This window comes from Sceloporus occidentalis, unplaced genomic scaffold (genome assembly GCF_023333645.1).
Source record: "Sceloporus occidentalis isolate IW3139 unplaced genomic scaffold, rSceOcc1.0.p SCAF_49, whole genome shotgun sequence".
NCBI lineage: Eukaryota > Metazoa > Chordata > Lepidosauria > Squamata > Phrynosomatidae > Sceloporus > Sceloporus occidentalis.
Window position 1 is genome coordinate 2,865,001 of NW_028317029.1, and position 11,447 is coordinate 2,876,447.

An 11,447-nucleotide genomic window follows, 5' to 3' on the forward strand; every position below is an offset into this window, starting at 1 on the left:
TTCATAATTCATAACCCTTTTGTTTTTTTAGGACAAGACGAGTGCATTAAGTCTGAGCAACGTTGCTGGAGTTTTCTACATTCTGGTTGGAGGCCTGGGCTTGGCAATGCTGGTGGCTTTGATAGAGTTCTGTTACAAGTCAAGGGCAGAGGCGAAACGAATGAAGGTGGCAAAGAGTGCACAGAATTTTAACCCATCTTCCTCGCAGAATACCCAGAATTTAGCAACTTATAGAGAAGGTTACAACGTATATGGAACCGAGAGTGTTAAGATTTAGGGGTAGGACCTAGGGTCTACTACAGTGAGTGGGTCATGTAATGTGAAGTGCAGTATTGTGCCCTGTCTGTCTAGTGGTTATGCTTGCTTCTACAAAAAAAAGCTTTCTATATTGGAATAACTCAGCGCTCAGTGGTTCCGTACTTTCTTGGCTGCAGATGTAAAGTGTATGTTGTCAGTAGACATCTGCATTACAATATGTTTCCATGGACTTAGAAAATATGCCTTAAAACGAGTATTTCGTAATATCTCAAATATAACAAAAAAATTTTTTTTTTGGCTTGTTTAGATTTAACCTGACCTTTCATAAAGGACAAAAAAATATTTTTAAACTGTACATATGTTTTAATTATGTGAAAATTATTTTATAAAAAGGAAATGCTATTTTAAACTTTTATTTGTAGAAAATATTTTTGATACATTTTTATTTGGGTCGTTTTTTTTAACAGCCCTATAGGTTTATTTGCTGTAAATAGAAATCTAATTTAAGTTAATATATATACTTGAGATTTTATTTATAACAGCAACAGCAGATTCCATAGCGCTGTTACTGTAGGGGCTCTGGAAAATTAACAATAACAAGAAAACTGCTGATATACAAACTTGACAGTAACATTAACACATCTTAAGGTATAAAGAAAGAGAAGGAGAAGATCATATTTAAAACTAGCCTTCCCTTTTAATATTTTTTAATCATATGATAAAGGACGTGGTCAAGATGTAAGCATTATAGCACATTTCACTGATTCATTTACACAGAGAAGTGTCATATATATATTTGCCGTTATGTTTAAGTTGACTTAACACTGAACATGCAAATAGTCTCTTAAGAAAGCAAAATTAATATCTAAAATTGATCAGTACAAGAGCTACTTGGTTCAGTGGTACTAATGCATACATTATTCCGTATTACACATGTAAATATCTGCTGTATTAGAGTATTTAAGTACGGTATTTAAATGAAATTGATAACATTAATTAAGCATTTATAAATTATTCATTCTATTCATTTTCATTCCTTTTCAATAATCCAACTTTTTATTTCTTTTTTTTAATTTATTTTATTTAATTCTATAATATCCAGTTTTTAATTTGAAAATGTTACATCAGACCAACTAAGCTGCCAATGGAACTTACTACTTTGATAATTGCTGATAAAAATTATTATAGGTAATTAAAACTATTCAAACTAATTCTTAAGACATGCATCACGTTATATTAAGTAAGAGAGAGAGAGGTGAACTACCATTTATTTAGTTGTTTTGGGTTTATTGACCAGTTTTAATTTAGCATTTATACAAAAAAATCCTTTGTTTCTTCCACATCCTCCATGTTGCCACTTTTGTAGTTTCATATACAAGTGCTTTCTAGATTTTAGTCCGCTGTAAGGTTAAAGGCATATGACTTCTCAATTTATTATTACTATTTCTAAATTTAAATGACACTTCCATGAAAAAATTAAAGCTATTGGGAGCTGTGTAGCACAGAGTAGTATAATCTTGCAAAAATGTATTTTTCTTTTGTTTTGTACATACTATAACCATATTCTACTTCTTACTAACAAATCATTCAAGCCTCTTTATTGCCTTGTCCCTAAAATGATTTAGAGAGGTGCCATTGACCAAGAAACTATCACAGATACAGAATTATATCAACAATAGTGTATTACAGGCACTGTATATGTATTTTTTGTGATCTTGTAATCCTAATTCATTATTCTTTCAGTATAATAATAATTCAAAAAGGAAAAAAAAACATATAGTAATATAGTGTAGCACTTTGGTTAACACTTTGGAATTCCTTAAATGTTTCCCCCTTGGGATACCCTTACACAGTAATGAGCCTTATATGTCGGTTGAAGAAAGGGAGGAAACATTTAAGTGATTCCAGTGTTTAACTAAAGTGCAACACTATATATATATATATATATATATATATTTTATTTTTTTTATTTATTTTTTTTTCCTTTTTGCGTGACTTAAATATTAGATTGAAAGAAGAATATAGAAGGATTACGAGATACAATATACGTTCCTTCCTTTTTTAACATCACAAGCACAGTTCATGTCAGTATTGCTGTTACTGATTATGTTTGGGTGGCTATATGTTATTATAGACCTGCATGCTCGTGTCATTCCTACGAGTGTGAAGTCAGAACTCCATTGTGCAGTTTTATTATGGAGCTAATAAAACCTAGTTTATAAGCAGTCTGGATTGCATATTAATAAGCCAATGATATGATAACCAATATCCAGCACAAGGTTGGTAATAATTTAAGATCAGGCGTCATTGGGGGCCAAATCAAAGGATGCACTAATTATACAAGGGCCTATTGTTATGTACCTGGTACCAATGTTTTATTGTTTTGCGTTAAGTATTGGACACATGATTTCAGGACATATTTTCAGGCAGATTTTGGTGCAATAGATGTAGACTTTGGACTCTTTCTATGCCTGATCCGCAAGGGGCACCATGGTGTTGCTTTGTGACATCGGGTTAATATGCCATCCACATGTTCTTTCACTCCATCCCTCTTTGCTTGCTGTAGGGGGAAAGTAATACTTGATTGGGGAACATCTCCATTGCCTTGAGATGGATCATACATAAACGCTTTAATGATCCCCATTACTTATCACATTCCTCTACAATCTTTGCCCCAGTTTAACCCAATGAGTGCCAGGAGGCATCAAATATTCACTTATACTCTGGGGCCCTCCAGAATGCCCATTCACATTTTATTCAGCGTGTTGTAGAGTTCCTGATAGGATTACTTTAATCCTGTAATTTGTGAACACCACTAATACTTCCATAGATTGATTGTTTGATAATTTCTTTGCACAGTTTTTAGTTTTACACATAGCCGAGATCCCTATTATCTCATTGCCACATTATATTTTATACATACAAGCATTATATTTTTTTTTGCTTATTTGTGTCTAAACACATTGTTGATATAGTTGAGTTTGGGATTATTGTGGCAGATTAATAGGTCAGGTTATTTGTAGTCATAAATAGTTGTGCTTTATATATGTGTATATATATGCCCCCCTCAAGCTTAGGTCTTATGAAGTCACATGAAGACAACTATATCAGTTAAGGTCAATAATTTCGTCAATGCTTTTCACGTGCTGTATTTTGATACAATATCTTTTTTGTTGTCACAAGGAATCAAGCTTTCATAGCAAAAATGTTACATACTTCATAATCCTTCATTGCCTCTAAAGGTTGGAGTCTTGCTAATTCAACTGAAAACACTCTGTATGAAATGAGACATACAGTATCCGTCAATATTTATTGCATACGCTTGTTGTTACCCCAGTCCTCTAAAGTTTAAAATGTGACGATGAGCACCTGCATGTAACCTGTGAGCAATTAAAATATCCTAAGAAAACTATAACATATCCATGACCTTTAAGGACTTCAATGAATGAAAGGGCTGCAGGTAGAAAGACATAACACAAAGACAACAATGGGCAGACTAGATGGGCCGAAAGGTTCTTATCTGCCATTAAATTCTATGTTTCTAAGTTTAACCGAGGCCAGCGGCCACCATCCTATATGGAAATGGACCTGACTGTGATGTCCAGATTTGATGACTCAACCAGAGCGAACACCTATATTGCTTGTAGAATAATAAATCCCTGATAGAAATATTGTATTTACAGGCTAAGTATTTACAAGCTAAATAAGAATACAAAAAGGTCATGTAAAGGAAAACTGGATGAACTTAATAATAATAAAACATAGTATTAGTATTAACAACAAAATTTTAACTTTATTTAAAGATTTCAGAGCCATTTAATATATATATATATATATATATATATATATATATATATATATATATATATATATATATATATATATATATATATACTATGTATATCGTGTGATCAGTCTGTTTTATTCCTATATGTGGATGTTGTGCATTAAATTACTGGCCATTACTAAGCATGGGTGAGCTGGATCAGTGTTTTTTTATTTACCTGGATGCTGAGCCACACTTCTTACTATATTTTATCTCCAAAATCTCAATTAGTGTCCAATAATAGCTGGGATATCAGTAGCCTGTCCTGTAATTACATTCCAAAGCCTATCAATAACTGAACTACTCTTTGATACTGTAGTTCATGATGCCATAGCAGAGGCAGAGATCCATGTGTTCTATTATTCTTATATACTAAAATATTTAAGCGTTTATTCTGCTAGTTTATCAGGTGCCTTCCTACAAAAGAAACACTGTCACCTGTTAATGATATCATTATTATAGTTCCCGTGTGAAATAAATGAAGCTAATAGAATGCCATTTACTGCTTATTAACAGTGAAGAAGCCCTGATAAATAGGAGGTGATGGGTGACAAAATACATTATTAAATAAATGTCCCATTAAGTACCATATTGTTGTACGATAGACCCTTCTACAAAACTAATGAAAATCTGAATAATTAACATATTGATGACTACTACCTGAATCTGAAACAATAATCAAGTAACATACAATGAAGCCAATTAGAGGAAGTTAGAGCAAATTATTAAAATATTTTAAACTAAAAGCCCTAATAGGGTACTCTTTTAGTACAAAGTACAAAACAAAATTTCGCCGATTTAAAAGACACGTCTTCGTTAATTATAGACAATTTTTGTAAATATCTTAAATATGTTAATGATACAAGACAATCTTTAAATTAGGGCAGATTAAATTACATAGCAGGAGATGCTATTATACCTGGAATAAAGCACAAAGCATATTTATAATAAGACAGACTTGGGTAACTAAGTGAGTAACGCAGTCATTGCATTGTTTTGAAATGGAAGAGCACAGCAACACTTTTATCGGCTTTTTAAAGCTAAATGAATGTCATTCATTTTACTAGGATTTTGCCCATACATCCTTGAGCCAGTTTTACGGGCATTATCCACAATTAACCCTTTAGGCTTATAAACGTTTGGTTGTACATACCACGCATTGTTGCAAATGTCAGGTAATTTTAATGACATAGAACCTGTTTATTACCTCAGGTAAAACTCTTTATACCCAAATGTTGTTTACAAAGAGATGTTGGATATGTAAGAACTATAATCCTGTCTACTGTGTACCGCAGGCTTTCTTATCTAATAATAAATTGTTAAGAGATTGGGGATTATGGAAATTCTCTAACCCAATTAAACTCAGTACAATCATTAGGTTTCCTATTACTGGTTGTACCCCGTTGGTTAAAAAAATATAGATTGCTGTTTAACTTTCCATCTTTTCTTAACAAGTAAAAATATATTTCAAACTTTCTTGATTTAGGAAATTTAAGCAATTGCTTAAGGAACATTTTTTTTAATTAGTTAACAAATCATAGTTATTTGGATTTTGACTCAAACATTGTCCTATTAAATTTTCTTTAAATCAGTTCCATTATCGATTATTCACAACTCATGATTTTTGAGGTTAATAAAAAAAAAATAGTAATACAGTCCTCATCTTCACTAATTTAGCACCCATTTTTCATCATTATGCATGAAAAATGTTGTCCTATAGGATATTGCTGTGAACTTCTATCTTTTATTATGAACTGCCCTGTAATAATTCTACGTTCGCATCTCTGTCCGTTCTGCAACAAAGCGTTGTGATTCTTTACCTTAAACGTCATGTTATTTTTTTTACGTTCTAGGTGAAGAAAATGCAAGGTTGTTGCAGATCTTCCAAAACAGGGCTATTCTCCTTGAGTATACATTACTGTAAAAGTATGTTGGTTTTTAAAGTTTATGATTCAGATTGAAACATTTCATTTTTTTTTTTAAATATACATTTTTTTTTATTTACATATATTTACATATATAAGCAGCGGGCCATTTTCTCACTGTGACTGCTTAATCATGAGCATGTGCTGTGATATATGACTCAAACATTCAAATCCAATCCCTTCAAATCTATGGACAAATTACTGCTGTCTGTTTTGATTATATAGTTCCTAGCCATGTCTGCAGGTTAATAAGTTTATCCTTTAATGTCACATCTCATTGTGTTAAATGTGTGAAAACTAAATATGAAATTGTTATTATCATTTAAACAAATGTCTAACTGAAGCAAAGGTTTTGTCATGTTTATTGCCTTTTTTTTTTTTTTCAACTTTACTTTAGCATGCAGAAATCGATGTCATTAAGTGCTTAATCTCAATAAATTCCGTTTGGAGATGTCATTTAATGCCAGGCAATGGTCTCAATAACGTGCAACTTCATTACTTACCGACTTAGGGAGGGAATTAAATGCTCATGTAATTCAAAGTCGTAAATGATAACGGAGCTTCTAATTGTAACGGACCTTTTCTTTATTACATTTCCGGAGCCTTAAAAGATTAAAAAAACGGCAGAGCTATAAATTTAAAAAAAACCTATGGGTTTAGAAATACAGTCGTACAGCAATCCCATTAAAAAAATATAATAAAAAAAATCGGTAAATGTACAAAATAATTTTAAAAAAAGCTGAAGCTAAAATAGGTAATTGCGATCTTTAGGTATTTGCTAGAGTTTATCAGAGGTTCATTGAGTTATCAGCTCCTTGGGAGATATGTTTAAAGTTGTTGCAGGCACAAAAAAGCAATGTAAACACCTCAAAATTGAAATTGTAATTACACAATTTTGCAACATCATTTACTGAAACATAGATATGCGTGAGAGAAATGATGCAAGATTATCAGTATTAAGGGGTGCAACCCATGTAATTAAACGCCACATCTAAAGGTGGTATCGGATCAGCAGTAAAGGTATATATGCAGGCTGAAAATGCGATTTAAACATATCATTATGTCACTAGTGTGATATTAGGCATTCTAGGCTTGCAACACCATAATATATATATATATGTATATATATATATGTAATAGAAGTATTATTAAACACTCATCTACAGACACCAGACAAGCCAGAAGGCTTGTTTTTCCCTCAGAAATCTCATGATTATATATATATATCTATCATAAGCTCGCCAACATGCTCTGTGTGTCTGCACTATGGCAAGGATTAGATTAGCGTGAGTTTGATTTTTCTATTTTAATCGTGTGAAATCTGTACTAAAATGGCCCTAGGGCTCCCCAGGGAATCCAGGCCCCAGATCATCTTTAGCCAGATGTCTGTCAGGGTGATTAGAGCAAGGATATTTTTGGGGGGTTTCACAGGGGCAGTATCATAAGATTATTGTGTGTTTGTTTATTAGAGAGGGTTACAATGACCAGGCTAAAACACATACAGTTACAAAATATATCAACGTCATTATATTTTCTGAAAACTATAACTTTTAAAACAGGACACAAGCCGTGCATTAGCACCATTATGTGGAAATCTATATGCTAAACATTTATGGACTACGTGACATGAGTTAGGGGATTTACATGATTTAGAGGATTGCACTGCATGCAGCGTCGGGCTGTTGATTATTTTACATAATGTTTCCACCATTTTGATTGCTGACATATAATTAGGACCAAACCATGATGAAAAATCGTGCTTTAAATGTCCAGTGACCCCTTAATGGCACACGTGTGGTTGCCTGCTGGATACAAGCAGCTGTATGCTATCCTTTTTTACTGTCAGGATCCCTTGCTGGATGTAGAAGTGTAGTTTGCAGCAGCATATATTTATCAGCCACAGCTGAACCATTTGAGCGGCCTTAATAAGACAGTATAATGTCCCTGACAGCCTTACCATAATAGAATTCATATTGAAGTACTTTATAAAGGCCTTTAAAATTCATTCTTCCACAAAAAAATAATAATTACAAAGCTGCAGGTCCCCTCCGCATCATTCCTCCACCTCATTGGTCCCACAATTTTCAGCACTGATTGGCTGTTAATCAGTGGCAGGAGAGCACTCAATTTGAAGTTAAAAAGTGCAGAGGGTTCATATTAGGGGATTTTGCAGTATCCCCCATGCACTTGGGAATGGGACAGCATTACTCTCATCCCTTCTTACACTCTCACTCACTCTCTTTCTCAATGTTTCCCTATCTTGTCCACCAACTACTTCCATGTCCGTGTCTCCTTATTCACAGCTCTGCTTTTTCTCTTGCCCCTTCTTCTTCTGACCAGGCCTCACAGAGCGCTCTCTGAAAAGGGCAGAGCCTCCGCATACACCACCTCCCCCACATGGTGCGCACTGTGACTCCGCCCTTTTGTGAGATACCAGAGGGAAGCTGACAAAGATAGAAGAATGAGAGGCAAGAAAGGAGGCTGAGCTGCAGGAAAGGAGACAGGGACATGACAGTGGTTGGCAGAAAGGGGAGACATTGAGTGAGAGGGAATTTCCAAGGGACAGGACCTCTTTGTGTGAATGTGGCATCCCACTCCCTCAAGTAGGCCACTAATTGGAGAGGTCATCGGACATTGTATCACCGGCCATGCGAACAATTGTTTGGAACTTGGAAAGAGGGTGATATGAAAAAAAGTTTTTAAAAAATCTTTACAGGGTAAAATTCTTGTGGTCATTTTTATTTAGGGTTGCCATCTTTTTTATAATAAGTATCGTAAAGTGTCAGGTTAGCAATATACCAGCTAAAATGTTAAACTAATTATTGACCAGAAAGTTGCTAGAAGTAGGGTGCATTCTACAAAGCCATATTTCTGACACCAAATATTTTTAGGTATCTCACAATAATGTGTTAGTGGGATTTTTTTTTTCAAATTTACTCATATAGTGCCCTATAGATTTAAAAATAAATATGACACAACTGTTAAAGGTGCTGCTCCAGTTAAACAAGCCACTCTCTAGTATGCCAAGCAAATAATCCTTACCTTTGATCTGCAGGTTTAATCAGATAAAAACAGCTGAATTTTTTTTTTTGTTTCTATAGGAACAACTCAGCCTTTCTTGCTTTTGTTACACATAACAATTAAGTTTTCAAATTTCACATTCTACATGATTACATAATTATTTATTTACTAGGAATAAACTTTCTAATTTTGTGGCTAGTAAAGTGTCAATGTGGGTCTGTCATCACAAAAACATAATATATATAAATATATGTTGTGCTAAGATAATTGCTATAATATATAATGTATATAAAAATTTTTATACTTAACACTGGTGGGTCCAATGTATAGCTAGCACATATTTAATTTTAAATACCTTATCTTCTACATTTCCTAGCCAATTGGCGAGTACAATGTATAAGTAAAACATACCCCCTACATTTTTCAATGACAGATCCTGTTTAAGTTCAGCAACATAGTTAAACAACATCTTTAAAGAAACTTGTCCAATAGATAGAGATTTTGTGCATATAATGCTTTGAAATATTTAAATGTCAGCTACATACAAACATCAGGAATTATTTTTTTTTGTATTATACCGTTTATAAAATTTTTAATAAAATTATTAAAATCATTCCCATATATTTTGTATTGAGAAATGTGCTGATGAGGTTATAAATTAGGGCTTATTCATTGTAAAAAAAATAAAGCAGGTTTATATGATAGTGACGAAAATGCATGGCAGCAAAGTTGTTAATTTATGTTTCAATCATCTTAGATCTCTGAAAAATGCATATACTAGACTACAAAATAGTCTATAAAACATCTGAAAAGTTGTGAAGCAATGAATAAATATTTTTAATTAATAGAAAAACTACCTGGTATCAAAATTCTATGTTTCAATTTTCCATCTTTATGAAATCTAACATAAAAATGCAGATGTCTAATGTAAATTTAAGTATATTGATGTTTCTTTGTGTAATAGTACCATGAAGATGTAAGTATTATAATGTTTTTTTCTCTCTCTCACCCCTGATTACTTAGCTGACCTTTTCTGAAGCCATAAGAAACAAAGCCAGATTATCCATTACGGGGAGCGTAGGAGAAAATGGCCGCGTCTTGACTCCCGACTGCCCGAAGGCCGTACACACCGGAACTGCAATTAGACAAAGTTCAGGATTGGCTATAATTGCATCGGACCTACCATAAAAACCAAATAATTTATTGAGTGCCTTAATTCAAACACTGTTGGTGAGATACAGCACAGACTGTGAGTCACATTTTGGGGGGAAAAACGAAAAAAAAAAAAAATCACTGACGACCTAGAAAAATTGCTGAGATCGGGAAGAATGTCCAAATGCGGCAAACATCATCAGCAACGATGTGTGCATGAGCTGTGCTCGGAATCCCAAACTCAGATTTTATATCAGGAAAATGTATAATTTAGTTTTATTCGGGGGGTGGGGTGGGACAGAGTGTATTAGAAGCAAGAAATTTATCTTGAAGGAACTATAATCTAAAAAGACTTGTCTATTAGCTCATTAAACTGTGAAAAAAAACACGATCAGAATGGACAATTCTTGCTATCTGTTCTAACCAAGAAGGAACATAGCTATAGAAGTCGAAGAAACTACTAACCAGTATCTCAAGATTTTTCCATACATATAACGGATGATGAATATCCAGTTGTTGAAATAGATCTCTTAAGAAAAAAACTGTGATTAAAACTTAATAAACATGTAAATCCTGTGAAAAAAAATAAATTATTTACTATTTCTTTGAAAAGAAAAATTAAAGGATATGACGTGCTTGCTTTTTAAATGATGTAAATTTGAGCGTACAACACAGTTCTTTTTCTAATCATCTTAGGGAACAACTCATTGCAATAATTGATTAAAAATGCCATCACTATAATCAGATCATTTTTTTTGTTTTTTCATAAGATTACTGGGGTATTTCCTGCTTCATCCCACTGTTATGTTCTACATACACGTTATTCGTCCATTAAGCCACTATACGTTACAATGTTACATAACATAAGTCAACTGTGTAGAGTCCACCAGGCCATCGATCATTCCTGTTTCAAATATTATTTATAATCTTGTTCTATGTAAGAAATTGTGGTTTTTTTTGTACCCACCAAAAAGAATAAAAGAAACAGACATTCTTATAATATATTGAGACCTGGATTTGTTTATCAAGAAAATGTTATATAAAAACCCTGGAAATTAAAATCAGAGATTAATACTGCATTTAATTACCTTGCAGGTGACCATTGCAGGTTAGAATTAAATTAAACTCAATTTATTTTTTTTTATCACTGTGATATGTTTGATAGGTTTTTGCCATGTTCTTTGATTATTTGTATTGTAAATATATTTGTCAGATTTTTTTTTCTTTATTGTAATACACATTTATTTCCCGCTAAACAATGTAAT

General features: G+C 33.0%; 1 protein-coding gene across 8 annotated transcripts in view; it reads left to right on the top strand.

Annotated features, from left to right (window-relative positions):
* Positions 1–10,218, top strand: part of LOC149288905 (glutamate receptor 4) — a 206,348-nt gene extending 196,130 nt beyond the window's left edge. For all 8 annotated transcript variants that reach the window (XM_089491230.1, XM_089491229.1, XM_089491235.1 and 5 more), the window contains 2 exons: positions 32–166; positions 10,054–10,218. In XM_089491230.1, the coding sequence (XP_089347356.1) occupies positions 32–166; positions 10,054–10,218 (300 nt within the window). The remainder of the gene's footprint in view (positions 1–31; positions 167–10,053) is intronic.
* The last annotated feature ends 1,229 nt before the right edge of the window (positions 10,219–11,447 follow it).